This window comes from Megalobrama amblycephala, linkage group LG11, assembly GCF_018812025.1.
Source record: "Megalobrama amblycephala isolate DHTTF-2021 linkage group LG11, ASM1881202v1, whole genome shotgun sequence".
NCBI classification, from domain to species: Eukaryota; Metazoa; Chordata; class Actinopteri; order Cypriniformes; family Xenocyprididae; genus Megalobrama; species Megalobrama amblycephala.
The window spans coordinates 16,058,466-16,075,663 of record NC_063054.1 but is presented as its reverse complement, the minus strand read 5'-3'; the positions used below and the strand labels follow the sequence as shown (position 1 = coordinate 16,075,663).

Genomic DNA, 17,198 nt, shown 5'->3' with positions numbered 1-17,198 from the left:
TGTTCTAAAGACCTTGAAATCATGTCGACTTTTACGTCGGCCGAAATATTTACACAGAGGATCACGGTGGAATGTTCATACTACTGGGACTGGCATTAAAGTTTTATGCTCTCGATCCAAGGACTCTGATATACAAAAGCATTCTCTATGTGGTATTTGCCATGCAAACTTGTGTTATCCGCAACTGACTCATCAGAAAATACGACTTGAAACTGCTCGATTTGCACATCTAAATGTTTGTTCACTGAATAATAAGACTGCTGTACTTCATGATATCATATTGAACAATTCTCTGGACTTCTTTTGTATCTGTGAGACTTGGCACCAGCCAAATGATTTTATAAACTTAACCCTCTGGAGTCTGAGGCTGATTTTGGGCCCTGGAGAAGTTTTGACATGCTCTGACATTTGTGCTTTTATCAGTTGATTATAAACATATTAATGACAAAAGTGTCATTACACTGTATTCAGCACAAACTAGGCTACCATAATATGTGAGGAACATGTATGTACATGTTTGTGTTTTTAAAGGAATAATGTTTATGCGTGGTTATTGAAAAAACAAAAACAAAAGTAACTGAAACAATACCTCAAAATGCATACTAAATGTTTTTTCACAAGACTTTTGAGAATTGTATATTTTAGTGTAGAGTTTTTGCTTCAAAATGATGTGGAAATGATCCTCCCTACTCTGACACATAAAACATTGTATTGATTTTAAATTTCTAAGGCACTTTTTGTTTAGGTAGGGCATATGCGAAGAGGTGTGACTCTTCATGAATAATGAAGTGATTTACACCTGGGGAGATTAAGACCCTGCCCCTAATGAGCCGCATAATGAGCCATTCAGTCAGGAATGTGACTGAGTCAACTAAGAAAATGCAAAGACAAGACATATCATTGTTTTTTTTCTTTTTTATTTAAAATAAAGTTAACAATATAATCCACATATAAACTAGGGTCAAAGGCACATTTTGTGTATACAGGCAAATAAAGGTAAGGTTTATAAAAAAGCCCACTTTTACACCCTATACATAACCTGCTTGATCACATATAGATAATCTTTGCAGCCCAATGGTCAGTGAGAGGTGGTGAACAGAGAATCTGAACAGTCACACATCTGTGTGCCATTTTTGAAAACAGTTCCTTTTCAACTGAAGACACAAGTAAATGTCACATGCCTGGCATTTCCAAGGTGTGTCTTGCCTTTTACCAAGCTGTACTTTGCAAAGCATGCAGTTCCGACGACCAGCGGTGGCATTATTCCTTGCATTTTGAACATTTTGAAGAGACTCTTAGGAGTGTGTTCATCAGCAGGACGCAGCTGTGGTCCAGGTTCCCGTGCAGGTAGGAATCTCAGAGTCTGTGGAACCATGTCAGTGTCATTATCTGTTTTCCATGACAGAGCTGAATGCCTGTTGCTTGTCTGAATGTTTTTCTTGGCCTTTTTTGCAAGGGGTTTTGGAGCACTCTCATTAGGGCTATAGCTGGAGAAAAAAAAAACAGTGAGATGGTTATTACACAAGGAGCTATACTATTTGCATCATCAATAACTAATACTAATATAATGTTTATTATTGTATATATTAACATTACCAAGCACTAATGCTAATATATTGTGCACGCATAAGAAAGAAAGCCATACAGACACATATATACATACACTACCATTCAAAAGTTTGGGATCACTAAGATTTTTAATGTTTTTAAAATACGTTCTGCTCACCAAGGCTACATTTATTTAATTAAAAATACAGTAAAAACAGGAATATTGTGAAATATTATTCCAATTTAAAATAACTGTGTACTATTTAAATATATTTCACAAAGTCATTTATTCTTGTGATGTCAAAGCTGAATATTCAGCATCATTACTCCAGTCTTCAGTGTCACATGATCCTTCAGAAATCATTCTAATATGATGATTTGCAGCTCAAGAAACATTTCTGAACAATTGTAAACAATAAATGTCTCTTGAGTAGCAAATCCTCATATTAGAATGATTTCTGAAGGATCATGTGACACTGTAGACTAAATAGTACACAGTTATTTTAAATTGGAATAATATTTCACAATATTACTGTTTTTACTGTATTTTTAATTGAATAAATGTAGCCTTGGTGAGCAGACGAAACTTATTTTAAAAACATGAAAAATCATACCGATTTCAAACTATTGAACGGTAGTGTACATAGGCCTACCATATAGTGGGTGAACATGTACTTACTCTTTCTCATTTCCGCCTGTGTTGCTGGGTGCCCTCTTAGTGGGAATTGCAGGTGAATGTGAGAGTGATGGATCCACATTCCTAAAAAAAACAAATTGTAAAAAAAAAAAAAACCTGTTATTATTAGCATATAAGATACTACTCTCATACCATTACCTATGCATAACGGACAGGAAAGTAACAGGTATACAAGCATGCTGTATATGTCTGTCAACTGGCCATTACCGGACAAAGTGTGCGAATGTGTAAACGTTACAGTCTGCTATATCAGTTTGCACATATAGTGGGTGAACATGTACTTACTCTTTCTCATTATCGCCTGTGTTGCTGCGTGCCCTCTTAGTGAGAATTGCAGGTGAATGCGAGAGTGATGGATCCACATTTCTAAAACAAAACAAAAAAACTGTTATTATTAGCATATAAGATACTACTCTCATACCATTAGCTATGCATAACTGACAGGAAATTAACAGGTATACAAGCATGCTGTATATGTATGTCAATTGGCCATTACCGGACAAAGTGTGCGAATGTGTAAACGTTACAGTCTGCTATATCAGTTAGCACATTTAGTGAATAGCAACACGTTCGCGCATTTCACAACCAAGCATATTTTAGCACATTCACGTCTATCATAATATGCTATTCAACTGCATGCAGTTAATCGATCTAACGCGTGTATCCAACGTATCTATGCATATTAATAACAAGTCGAATATCAACAGAAAAGCATTCTATTTATAAGCATTTTTATGAGATAAAGTTATATAGATAGATGTAAATATAAGGCAAATATATATGTACGCTTATATAAAAAAACACGTCAAATAATTTAAGTATATCAACAGAAAAGCATTCTATTTATAAGCATTTTTATGAGATAAAGTTATATAGAGTTATATAGATAGGCCTAGATGTAAATATAAGGCAAATATATATGTACGCTTATATAGAAAAAACACGTCAAATAATTTAAGTAAAACTAAATCACTTACTCATCAGAAACTGTATCTTCAGCTAGATCAAGTCGCTCTTCAAAATACAGACGTTCATCGTCAGAGTCGTGTTCTTCTTCCGAGGAAAAAGTGAACTCTTCCTCACTGTCCAGGACCATCTGAAGAGCCTGCTCACCTGAGTAGCGTGCCATCTTCCAAACGCGCAGGAAAGCGAATGAATCTGATGAAACTTGATGCTTTTTAAGACGCTGTTAGGGGCGTTTACAGTTTGCATAGATCGCCTTAGCACATTATCTTATGAATAGAGCGCTCTGCGCGTGGGCGGGCACACATTAAAGATAATTAGGTAAGACAGGAGAAACAGTACCTCTCTTTACTTTTATACTGATTACATAAAGGGAGAATATTTTTTTTAGAATTTATTTGTTTCGTTTAAAAGTAGACACTTAAAGCTTTGCAAAGACATATCTCTCATGTCCATGTAGCATGTATAAGCCGTCTATTTTAGTTACTTTTAGTGACGTTTTAGAATGATGTTTGCAGAGACGGAGATGGCAGGACAGCACACCCTGTATATTTTATTTATTTTTAAAAAGCACAAAGTTTTATTTTGATTGTGAGTGTACACAAAAAAAAGAAGACATTCTATAGTTTCATTTGATATATTACTTATGTCTCTATGATAAAAAATGACGGAGTATTTTAAGTCTGTTTTGCTGCAATGTGAAAAAAAAAACTGCAAAACGCGCCGGCGCGTTTTTAGACCTCAGAGTGTTAAATATGAGTGCTCCACCGGGATACACATATATTGAGAGGCCACGTCTAAGTGGTAAAGGCGGCAGTCTCGCTGTTATCTACAGAGTTGATATAACTGTCACGGAAATGACAATTCCCTGTGTAACATCATTTGAGTGCATTGCTTTTAAAGTGAACGGTGTCTCACCTGTCCTTATTGTACTCATATATCGACCTCCAAAACCAAATCCTTTGTTTTTTTACTGAACTCACAGAGCTACTTACATCTCTTAGTGCAAAACATCGTGGGATTGCGGATCCTGCTGATTGGGAACGCTGTGGCCTGTGTGATAGCTATTTACATGCTGCGGTGTGATAACAATGTGTCTGGACTCAATTTCAACTGACTCAATTTGGATATTGCTGCTCATATCATGCAGATTCCTTTGCTTTGCATTATCATCATCATCATCATCATTATTTTGACCCTGTCTGGGCTTCGTGGAGAGCGGGTCCTTCAACAGTTGGATTTCATCATGATAAGGTACTCTTTTGCTGAACTTCTCTCACTGGAACACTATTTACTTCCTGACGTCTGTGTTCTAAAGACCTTGAAATCATGTCGACTTTTACGTCGGCCGAAATATTTACACAGAGGATCACGGTGGAATGTTCATACTACTGGGACTGGCATTAAAGTTTTATGCTCTCGATCCAAGGACTCTGATATACAAAAGCATTCTCTATGTGGTGTTTGCCATGCAAACTTGTGTTATCCGCAACTGACTCAGCAGAAAATACGACTTGAAACTGCTCGATTTGCACATCTAAATGTTCGTTCACTGAATAATAAGACTGCTGTACTTCATGATATCATATTGAACAATTCTCTGGACTTCTTTTGTATCTGTGAGACTTGGCACCAGCCAAATTATTTTATAAACTTAAATATGAGTGCTCCACCGGGATACACATATATTGAGAGGCCACGTCTAAGTGGTAAAGGCGGCAGTCTCGCTGTTATCTACAGAGTTGATATAACTGTCACGGAAATGACAATTCCCTGTGTAACATCATTTGAGTGCATTGCTTTTAAAGTGAACGGTGTCTCACCTGTCCTTATTGTACTCATATATCGACCTCCAAAACCAAATCCTTTGTTTTTTACTGAACTCACAGAGCTACTTACATCTCTTAGTGCTGTTTGTCCAGCAATGATTGTGACTGGAGACATTAATATCCACGTGGATAACTCTAATAGTAATCGAACAGTTGATTTCATGGATGCATTAGACTGTTAAAGGTCACACACTTGATCTGGTATGTTCTGTTGGGGTGGACATTGATCAGCTTGATAGTAGTGACTTGTGTATCATAAGCTTCTCACTTTTAATTTAAATTTTCCACTTCTAAGAGGTACTCAAAAAAGGGTCATTAGTTTTAGAAATGTCAAGAATCTTAACTTTGACATTTTCTCCTGCCTGATCTCAGAGCATTCAGATGTTGAAACTGTTGATCACTATAATTCTATTTTGTCATCTGCTTTGGATGAATTAGCTCCTAGGAGAGAATGTGTTGTTTCATTTAGTAAATCTTCTCCTTGGTACACCACTGAGTTAAGGGCCATGAAGATAAAAAATAGGCAGCTTGAACGCCAATATAAGAAATCAGGATTAACTGTTCATAAGCTTATGTATGACGATCACTTGAGTCAATACGCTGAAGCACTCAAAGCAGCAAGAACAAAGTACTATTCATCTATCATTAGTGATGGTGCTGCAAACCCTAATAAGATTTTTAAGACGATCAACAGCCTTCTTGCACCAATCAAGTCACCAATTTGTTCCTCTGTGCAGGAGTGTAACAAGTTTCTTAGTTTCTTCATGGAAAAAATTGAAAATATCTATAAGTCCATCAGTTTGGTACCTTGCTCGAAAGTTCCTGTGACCTTTCCACCTAGTTTTCCTGAAAGTGCATTTTCTAGTTTTAACATAGTCACCAATGATTGTATTCTTAAACTAGTGATGGCAATGAATACAACTACATGTACTCTTGACCCAATCCCAACATCTGTTCTAAAGGGGTGTCTGTCTTCAATTAGTCCCTCATCTTGAACATCTTGAACATCTCTCCCACTACTGGCATAGTTCCAAAAGCCCTCAAAGTTGCAGCTATTACACCAGTCCTTAAAAAGCCTGGATGTGATAAGTTAGATCTATCTAATTACAGACCGATCTCAAACTTACCCTTTCTTGCTAAAGTTCTGGAACGTGTCGTTGTGGCAACTCCACTCACAATTGTCTTCCAACAAGCTTTTTGAACCTTTTCAGTCTGGGTTTAGAAAGGGACACAGTACAGAGACAGCCGTGGTTCAAGTTATGAATGATCTGCTTGTCTCAGCTGACTCTGGAGCCTCCACCATCCTGGTCTTGTTAGACCTTAGTGCTGCATTTGATACAGTGTGCCATTCTATCCTGATAAATAGGCTAGAGAGATGGATTGGGATCACTGGTACGGTGCTTAACTGGTTTAAATTCTACCTCTCTGATCGTACCCAGTTTGTTGTCTTGGGAAACATCAAATCTGAACTTGGACAGGTCTGTCATGGTGTTCCTCAGGGATCTGTAATGGGTCCTTTATTGTTTAGTGTGTATATGCTTCCTCTGGGACAAATTATTAGGAAATATGGTTTGGGGTATCACTTTTATGCTGATGACACCCAAATTTACATCAGCTCCAAATCTGATCCTACTCTCACCTCAACAATTCTTTCAGAGTGTGTGCAGGAAATAAAAACATGGATGCACCATAACTTTCTAAAATTGAATTGTTCTAAAAACAGAGGTCCTACTCATTGGCACACCGGCAGTTATTCACAAGGGTAGCAATCTTAATTTGATTATGGATGACAGTGTAGTACTTCCATCTGCTCAGGCTCATAACTTTGGAGTGATTTTTGACACTCATCTGACACTAGACTCTCACATTAAGAGTATCACAAAATCTGCTTTCCATCACCTCAGAAACATTGCAAGAATTAGGCCTTTCCTCACTCCACCTGACACTGAAAGGCTTATTCATGCATTTGTTACTTCTAGGATTGACTACTGTAATGCACTATTCATCAGTTTACCTGCTAAATCAATCAAACGTCTGCAGTATATCCAAAATTCAGCAGCTCGTGTTCTCACATATACTCCATCACGTCAGCATATCACAGGTGTACTTCATAGTTTGCATTGGCTTCCAGTACAGTCACGTACTGTTTTTTTAAAACTCTCACATTAACATACAAAGCAATACATGGAACAGCCCCTTCTTATATTGTGACCGAGTGACCCGTTACGCGCCTTCTCGTTCCCTTCGGTCTGCTGACTCCCTTACTCTTCAACAGCCTCCCTCTAGATTAAAATCCATGGGGGAGAAAGCTTTTTCTGTTGCTGCACCCAGGTTATGGAATGCGCTTCCCGTTGCTGTTAGAGATGCTCACACACTAGCCAGTTTTAAGAAGCTGTTAAAAACTCATCTTTTTAAAATTGCTTTTATGGACTGTCAGTAATATTCTATTGTGTTTTACTGTAATGATTATTTTAGGTTTTTAGTTTTTACTTTGTATTACATTTATTGTAGTTTTGTATTTTATTTGTTTGTAGCGCTTTGGGTTCCAGAAAAGCGCATTATAAATAAAATGTATTATTATTATTATTATTATTATTATTATTATTATTTAGGGGTGACCCTGAATAGTCGACGATTCGAATCTTCGATAGGAGGAGCCTGATTCGACTACCAATCTCACAGTCGAATCGTCGCAAAGGTGTTATGAGAAGAGATATGGGGGCGCTCAATATCTGATTTTACATAGACATACCGGTTCTTTCCCAATAGGTTAATATACAGCCCATTATGTTAATACTATAAATAAAAATGTGAAAAAAATAAGCTTTTAATAAATATTTTTAATGTACGTGAATAAATCCAACCTGTGACCGATTTAAGTTTCACTTCCATGATCTGTGATGAGCATCTTTACGGCAGGGATTAAATCTTCAACAATGTCTGGGATAAAGTGTATAATTGGATGCACTTTGAAATGATAAAAGATGATCAAAAAAACGTATGATGCAAGTTGTGCCAACAGCTCATGTCCTAGAACTCAACAACGACAAACACTGCTTCTGCCGGCCAACGAGCTGACTATAGCGCGCTATTTAAAAAGACTCAAACGGACACAGGCAGATCACGTGAAAGACTGGATTTTTGTCTCTCAATCAGGTAGGGTAGCTACAAGTGATTTCAAACTGTTTCAGCCGGATGTAATTTGATTTTTGGATGCTGTTAATGTTAAGCTAAAAAGACTCCCACTCCAGTTTAGCGTTTATTGTCTCTGCAGTTAAAAAGTTGACAATTCTAGCTATACTTTCGTTGTTTTAATAATTTCTTTAATTTTAATTTATTTATTGATCACTCTGGGTTATTTAATTGAACTATTTCTGGCTTGTGTTTTGAATATATGTTCCCCATTTTGCAGTTTGACTTGATCATATTTCATTTTTTTAATTAGGCTATTTTCATGTATTTGAACAGTATATTCTGTTCCAATTCAATTTTGTAAATTAATGTTTGATAAAAAAAATTATAGGCTAATTTGTTTTCAATTAAATTAAATTTTTTTTTTTGGTTTTTGGTGCATCAATGTTGCGCTGTAGATTAGTTAAAGCTTGCTCGCACAGACAATTTAGACGATGTAATTTGATTTGCCGACATATGAAATGTATATCTATCTGCAGTGTGGCCTTTCTGCAGTTATTAATATATATATTTTAAAGTTTATTTATTCAAAATGTTTTTATTCATTTTCTTCTATTTCTTTGAGAGTGTTCTGTACATCGTGGCTGTGAATGTTTATCCAGATTGCCTTTCATTTGTTTAAAAAATATCAGTCTTCAGTATTGTCAGTTTCGTCTATCACTTGACAGGCAGTTTGGTTGGTTTATAAGATGTTTCTCTGTGCTGTGTGTGAAAGAAAATAAACGTTGTCTTAAGCGGCGGGTAGACTATAGCCAGGCCTACTTCATTTTCCGTGTCCCGCTCCATCTCGTGCACAGTTCAGCGCGCGAACATTTCAAAGTCCGTGCGCACTCTCTAGTGGACTGCTGTTTTTCAAGACACCCCCCCCCCCTTTATGATTCGACTATCAGTCGAATATAGGCAATCTGATTCAAATCGGATTTGACTATGTAAATCCGTAGTCGAGGACACCCCTATTATTATTAATGGGCAGAGTAGGAAGAAGAGCAGACTTATCCTTAAGTGTGATGGCTTGAACAGAGAGTGAATAGCTGCCAGTGATACAGTTGGAGTGACATAAGGGGTCCCATTTGAGGATCCTACCCTCCCTCCATGAGATGAGGGGATTATGTTGGTGTAACCAGGGAAGTCCAAGAATTACTGGATTATGAGGTGATGTGATGATGTAGAAATGAATTGTCTCGGGTTCCAGTCTGCAGTTGAAGATCCACGGTGGTGTGTAGAACCCTTCCTTCACCAAGGGGGTACGCATCTAGCACCTCCACTGCCAATTGAGAAGTGCAGGATATTAGTGGGAGTTGATGTTGTTGAGTAAACTCATGAGACATAAAATTTCCAGCTGCCCCTGAGTCTAGTAAAGCAGACGTGGGTATACTATTGGGTATACAGTTGATCATCAGCACTTATACCTCCCTCTGGATGCTCAAATATCTCCCGAAGCCATTGAAGGAAAAAGTCAAACAAAGAGAAAGCAGTACCATCCTCTCTCCAAACTGCCGTCACCCACTCAAAGCTTTGCCCGTTAGAAGTGAACATACCAGGGAGATTTTGCTGGCTTCGGTGGCATACATCACTGGTTGTTGATTAACAAATAATGAACACTACAGCAGAAATCCCTTACATTTTGCTGGGTTACTGTCAAACTTATCAGAAAGAGCCAGACAAGGATTAATTGTTAGTGAAGGCGGTGGAGAATCGGTGGCTGTAATCGTAAGCTCTGCAGTGTCTTGACGAGCTCCTCTGTAACTGTAGTTAAATGGGCCAGCTGGTGTTGATGTATGGCAAGTTGATTAGCTTGAGTTGAAAGCTCTGAGGACATTTGAGCCATCACTGCTGGATCATGTGATGGCGAAGTTTTATGTAAGGAAGCTTCAGCAAAGTGAGGATCCATTTGCAGCTTTATTATAAACTTGGGCGTACAATCAAGGTCAATCACCAGCAAACACAACAGTAGAGATAAGGCAGCTTGTAATCCAGAAACAGGCATAAGGTTGGGGCAGGCAGCAAACAATCAAAAATCAGTCCACGATAGAAAACAGTCCAGGGCAGGCAGCAGAGAATCACAAAGAGAATAAACAGTCCAAAGGTAATCAACAGGAAGGCAAGACACAGGAAAAAAATGCTCACCACCAAGATGTTCACCAGGGCAAAACAAAACTTCACAATGAGGTAGAGTCTGAGAGCAGTTTAAATAATCCACTGATGAGAGTCAGGTGCAAGGGTAATCAGTAACAGGTACATGAGAGGGAAATGTAGTTCAAAGGGGTTTAATATTCAAGAGAGGGATCCCTCTGGTGGCGAGCAGAAGGAACTGCCGGAGTCTCGTTTTTGACACATACAAGGGTACAAGAACTCTATATACTTGAGTGTTGTTTCTGTTCTTGCAAACTATACAAACTTGCCTACCAAGGAATGCGTTAATGCATACGTAAAAGGTCAATATAACTCAATAATGTTTGGTCTTTATGTTTTCAGCACAATGCCTAGGTTAATCTGAAATTGGTTTGGAAAGTGAATTATGCATATGAAAAACCTTAAGGACCTTGTTCTAAACATGAACATAAAGCTATGCAAATTAACCACATGCAAGAGGGGGGCCATCCAGTGGCCACCTCTGACAGCATCAGCCAATCAAAACAGTGGATCTGAAAGGTGCAAATTTGCATTTCCCTCCCTCTCAGGACAGGTTAAAAGACTTGTTTCTGGGACAGATAATTGTTCCAGTTTGTCGGGTTGCCGCAGTTTCCCGTTCTGGTTCCAGGCTCCAGTTCCTGTTCCAGTCCCGGTTCAAGGATCCGGTCCCAAGATGTGCTAAGCTAAGTCCAACTCCACAGAGTTGTGAAGTTGTTCTCTCAAGACTCTGAAGCTCTAAAGAGAGAAACAAGGAAGTTCTGTAAGAAGTGAATTTGGGGAGTTTGAAAACTGCAACAGAGACAACGACTACAATCTTAGCCCCCCATCTTCAAGATATCTTCTGTACCAACTTCAATCCTCTCATCAGAGATCCTCCAGATCTGCGTGTTCCGGATCTGCACTGACTTCAGAATCTAAAGATCCTTCCCTCTGCGTGTTCCAGAGAATAGGATCGTCTGCACAGACATCAGAACCTTCAAGGCTTCTTTAAGGCTTCTTCTCCTGCGTGTTCCAGGAAAAGACCTTCTCTGTGCTCCAGGAGTTCAATGTTCACAAGTACTTTGTGTTCAAGGCTGTGAAACGGAAACTCCTTTCTTCCCACTGCAATGCTGCTCAGCTCAACAAGTGGAAGACGTCACCTTCGGATTCAGCACGACCAGGCAGACGTAAATATCACTTACCAAACCTCTTTCTAGAGACCTTGGCATTAGTGTGTAACTTGTAACTGCCATAGTAACATCCTACTCATTCACTTGCATTTATCAATCTTTTCGCACTTTATCCATTCAATAGTTGTTAGTTACTCTTGTCTATCCTTTTGTTAATAAAATCCATTTATTACACTTGTGTCTTCCTTGTGTTGATAATACAGTAAGAGGCTCTACAAGTTAACAATATCTCACAAAATCCTTCATATTGGTCAGATGATAAACTTCCTCCAATTCATATAATTGTAATTCAGTCAACAATCTTCTATTATTGTTCTTTATTGTCAAGGTGAAACTTGACTGGTGCCCCAAAAATATTAGAAGGAATCATCTGACTCAATATTAATATTAATACAAAATATTATTATTTAAGACCATAAACCACTAAATCTGTGGTACCCTCGAGTGAGGCTAGTCCAAAATCACTACAAGCCTAAGATGAGCGAGTGGTTTCTGCACACTCTCGCGGCCATATGTTATTCTCGCGGCTATGGACTGCCTCGCTGCTGAGTGGTTTGCGTCTGTAAGCGCCATATAGCTTTTTGTTTTGAATCTCTATTTACTATCATTCCTTGTTGTTTATTTTGTTAAATATAACTTACTTATCACCATATATCAGATATTGTCTAATATTGCCTATCATAATCTGACATTGCTAGCTTTAATTTTATTCATTATCGCTACCACAACACGCTAGCATTTCGCTAGCCTGTTAACCTGCTATACGTGCTTGCTTTTTTTCTCTCGCGCACTTGTGCCTTTACGAGTCCATCAAACGACTGTGGTGAGTTGGATCAGTCAACAAACATGGTAAGTCATGTCATATTCACCTGTTATTGTCACTTGCACTGCCTGCCACATGTATAGCATAGCCTTCTCTGTCTGCTTTGAGATTTACACATGTGATTGTCCAACAGTTTAGAAAATATTAAAGCTATAAAATGATAAGTTAATTGTGTTAAAGTTGACATTTTAAAGTCCCCCTGTGGTGAAAATCAAGTTTTTAATGTTGTTCATATGTCTATGTGGTGTTTTTAAAATGCTTTAAGACAAACCATGTGCAAATTCATAAATTGACACACATAACCTGATACTGCTGAGTTCAACATGTTCCTGAGTCAACATTTTTGTTGATCCTGGAACAACATTCAAATCAACCAATCAGATTTGAGGGTTTACACAAGTTTACAGATTATGAATTGGTGAATTGGTGCTTCTACATCAGTGTTATTCATCTATCATTTCCCTCAGATTTTTGGGATAACTTATGGGTAGGGTTAGGTTTAGGGGTAGGAATAGGGTTAAGTCTAAATTTTCAGACTAGAATGTTGTTCCAGGATCAACAAAATATGTTGACCCAGGAATGCATCTAACACAGCAATATGAGGACGTGCAATTGATACCATTGCTGAGTATTTTTTCTCTTTAAAACTGCAGTAAACCAAAGACAGTCTCAAACCCGCAGTTTGAAATCGCTGGTGTTTCTGAAGTCACAAACTACCTTGCATCAAATTAGCTCAAAATAAATATAATTATTCATAACAAGTTATAATTAATTATAAATATTTGGATCAGTTAATAAAATTAACTTGATGTGATAAAATTAATATTACAATCAATTAACCTGTTTGGCTAGGGAACACTCAGTAATGATCGTCTATCAACTTTTCAAAAATAACGCTTACTTAGTGATAGATTTTATGTTGGTCTCAGCATTGAAAGTATGTGGACTGAGGCTCTTTTTTTTTTCCTCTGTCAAAGTTGTATACTATGTCTTAACATATGGTTTTCTATGTACCAAAACCATTTCCATATAAGGCTCTACTAGGAGTGAATGTGAAACAGGGAATGGTCCCTGCTTTTCTGCATCACCAGAATAGGAGAAGGTCCTTGGGATTTTAAGGGACCTCATGGGTACCTGACCAATAGATGACCATATTTAGACTTGTTTTTCTATATGTATCACATTCCTATACCATGATCTATATGATGTATTCTCTTTCTCATTGGCTGAAACTATACTACACCCCTTGTACTCTTTCTATATATTCTCTCTTTTCTTATCAATAAATATGAGACTATATTCTCCCTCAGCACTGAGTGATTGCTCATTCAATTGCCAAATAAGAGGTCTGGGATGAGGCACAAATTAGGAGCAAAAACCTAACAATTTGGGGGCTCGTCGGGATTTCTCCAGACAGGTAAGAAATAAAATGCTTAAGTGCATCTTACTGTCTGTTGAGAAATTGATCCTTGTATTTTTGTGCCGCACTTTTTTCATATTTGTTAAAAGTGGATATCCTCGTATTTTGATAAATGCGGGAAGAGTGAAAGAGGACTGATCACCCTTTCATTTTTTGGTGTTATCCTCACGGATTATATACGTGGGAAGGGAATAGATGAGTTTGAGTTGAAAATTTTTCTCTCTCTCTTAGTCCATTTCATGGTGATATCCTCAGGTCCTTGTTGGCAGTTGAATGAATAATACTGAATTTAAAATTTTTCTTTTTGCCAAAAATACTAAAAAGTTAATATAAAGCTGCAGACTTTAATTTGTATTTTGTTTGGCCATTTTCTGAAATTGTAAGGCTTTTCTTTAAGCAAAGGAGAGATCTTTGTTGGCTGTTTTAAATGGGTGAAACGATTAGTCGACCGTTGATGGGGGAAACCCCAGAGGGATTTCATGAATCGCAATAATAAAGCGTTTTTTACTGAACCCTATATCTCTAATCTCGCGGGATGGTCAGAAGGGAAAATACAATTAGATCCAGTTTCCCCGCGATGGTTCTTTTAAAGATGAAGATATGCGTGGTGCAAAAGATATGATCTTTGGTTCTTGGGGTGACCCAGGATGGCCAATTGATTATATGAAAGATGCGTATAAAGCTTGGATGAAGATGAAAACTTATTGGGATAAGGGTCCAGAGTTGAAAAAACAAGACAGCTCTCTCTCTCAGTCTCAGTTGAAACCTGATACGTCCCTTCCTCCATATGAATGTGTTGTTTCTGCTGAAATTCCAAAGCCCTTGACCAATCGATTGTATCCGCAGTTGCCGTCCACAACTGAAGTTTTTCCGTTTGTACAGCTTCCAGATGGTTACAAAATTACTCCTCTGAGTGTTACGGAGGCAGTGGCTATTTGCAAAGATCTGCCTGATCCGGCTAGGTCACCACATCAATTTGTGGCAGTGCTGCAACGGTTAACTGCCTACAGTCAATTGACGGGACGAGATTATCGTTTTATTTTGACTAAAACACTGCCTGCGGAAATCACAGAGGAGGAAATGATTGAAGAAGTTTATTACTTAAACCCCATCTACGATACACCGCCTGTTCATCATGTTGTATCTCAGAAAGCTGGAGATTCGAAGCCCCTTTGATTTGTCTAAACCTTCACGAGTGCTTCTAATTACTGATTCGGAGGAATGATGAGGACGAAGCAGGTGATTGGGTTTGGGCCAGCTCAGGTAAACTTAAAGTTTTTTTCAAAGCAATTGACTGCTTTTTTGTTAAAAGTGTCTTCTGCTAAACAAGACATCTCGCATGCAGCCAATACCAAACAGAGAACTGGTGAAAGCCCTGTTGCATTCTTTAATAGATTTAAACATGCATGGGTTGAGGAATCTGCGATTCCTATTGAACAAAATTGTCCATTGTTCTTAAATACGTTCCTAAATAATATGAACAAAGACACTGCGCAGTTAATTCGTATAACAACTCCGAATATTACTACCATTTCTGTTGATGAATTGGGACGACGCTTGCGTGAGCTTTCCTCTGCTGGAGCTTTTGATGTCTCCAGGGGCAAAACTCCTGCAATGCTTCAAGTGAATGCTGCTGTGAATCCTCGTCCACAACAATTTGGAAATGTGAGACGCTGTTTTTATTGTGGCAAGCCAGGACATCTGGAACGTGACTGTAGGAAAAAGGCTTGGGATTTGAGGCAGAGGTCAGAAAAGCAGAAGAAGAAGGGCTCTGGTGGTGGCTTGAAGCAAAAGCCCCACTTGCGCTCCCTTCTGCAAAGACTGACAGACAAAATCCAGTGTATCCCATTTCCTGGCAACAATGACTGAGTTCGACTGAGCCCTCTTCTGATAATTTTTCATTGATTTCTTTGAGTTATCCGAATGTGTCAACTGTTTTGCCATTTATTGAATTAAATGTTGACCATAAACCCTATGTTTTTCTCATAGATACGGGGGCAACGATCTCATCGTTATCCTCTCTTGTCTATGAGGGCTCGATTACAGGAAAACATGTAAACTCTGTGGGAATCAATGGTGTACCTGTGAGATGTGAAATGACACCAACATTTCCAGTTACTTCTAATGATATCCCATCATTGTTTAAAATGCATGCTTTTGCGATAATACCGAGTTCACCATTTTCTCTTCTGGGACGCGATCTCTTACATAAATTAGGTATTCAACTTAATTTTAATGCTGACTCTCTACAACTTATTTTTCCTGCAGCCTTTTCTCTCACTGTTGATACAGGAAATGCTCTCCTTGAGGATGATTCTGCAACTGAGCTCAAACAGGAAATTGAGGGCGTCAACCCCAAGTTGTGGGCGGCCCATAAGGATGACGCAGGATTCATTGATGTCCAGCCCTATGTTGCTAAGCTAATAACAGACAAGCCTGTGTATCAGAAACAGTACCCCCTCTCAAAAGAAAAGGTGGAGGGTATTCTTCCTGTTATTGATAAATTACTGGCTCAAGGCATCCTGGTGCACACTCATTCACCTTATAATACACCAATTAATCCAATTAAGAAAGCAAATGGTTCTTGGCGTTTAACTCAAGATTTGAGAAAAGTTAATGAGTTGGTAACACCATTGTCTCCTATTGTACCTGATGTGCAAACTATAATTAATTCTATTCCTTCTGAACATTCATTTTTTACAGTTCTGGATATTTCCAGTGCCTTCTTCAGCATTCCTGTTGATCGCCAAACACAGCCATTGTTTGCTTTTACCTTGGAAAATTCACAATTAACGTGGACAAGACTCCCACAAGGGTTCAGGGATTCTCCGGCTGTTTTCTCTGCTGTAGTGCACGCAACTCTGAAAAATGCCAAACTTCCTCCAAACACCTGTCTGCTTCAATATGCAGATGACATCCTCATCACTGGTGCAACTGAGGACATGTGTGCTGCTGCCTCTAAAATTGTCTGCAATATTTTGGCAGAGGCTGGTTTCAAAGCATCAAGAGAGAAACTACAGTGGGTACAGAGGAGGGTCGAGTACCTTGGACATGAACTGTCACAGGGCAAAGTGCAATTGTCTGCTGACAGAGTGAAAGCTATTGCTACTTTCAAGCACCCATCGACACGGAAGCAGATGCAAAGCTTCCTGGGACTGGTTAATTATTGCCGAATATGGGTGCCCAACTGTTCCATGTATGATAAAATCCTACGAACTGCTACTCTGGGGGACACAGAGGACATTACATGGACAGCTGAGATGGATCAAGCATTCAGACATTTGAAATCCTCCCTCATGAAACCTCCTGCACTCGGCCTCCCAAATTACTCTCAAGACTTTCACTTATACGTGCATGAAAGTGGGGGTACAGCCGCCGCAATCCTGGCCCAGGAACATGGGGGTACTTTTCGTCCCATAGCTTA

The 17,198-nt window shown here is 38.6% G+C and overlaps 1 protein-coding gene across 2 annotated transcripts; it reads right to left on the bottom strand.

Annotated features, from left to right (window-relative positions):
• Positions 1-758: 758 nt before the first annotated feature.
• Positions 759-3,867, bottom strand: LOC125277807. 2 transcript variants are annotated; one of them, XM_048206320.1, is made up of 4 exons: positions 3,223-3,863; positions 2,531-2,611; positions 2,228-2,308; positions 792-1,487 (listed from the first exon to the last, which is right to left on the bottom strand). In XM_048206320.1, the coding sequence occupies exons 1-4, from the start codon at positions 3,372-3,374 to the stop codon at positions 1,151-1,153; spliced, it is 651 nt and encodes a 216-aa protein (XP_048062277.1). In that variant the 5' UTR covers positions 3,375-3,863; the 3' UTR covers positions 792-1,150. The 2 variants fall into 2 exon arrangements, with proteins under 2 accessions (XP_048062278.1, XP_048062277.1); XM_048206321.1 differs by lacking the exon at positions 2,228-2,308 and having other exon boundaries at positions 759-1,487; positions 3,223-3,867.
• Positions 3,868-17,198: the final 13,331 nt, after the last annotated feature.

Coding starts and splice junctions, on each gene's coding strand:
- LOC125277807 (XM_048206320.1), bottom strand. CDS start 3,374: ATGGCACGCTACTCAGGTGAGCAGGCTCTTCAGATGGTCCTGGACAGT. Junction 2,612..3,222: donor GAAGATACAGTTTCTGATGA/GTAAGTGATTTA, acceptor GTTTTGTTTTAG/AAATGTGGATCCATCACTCT. Junction 1,488..2,227: donor ACAGGCGGAAATGAGAAAGA/GTAAGTACATGT, acceptor TTTTTTCTCCAG/CTATAGCCCTAATGAGAGTG.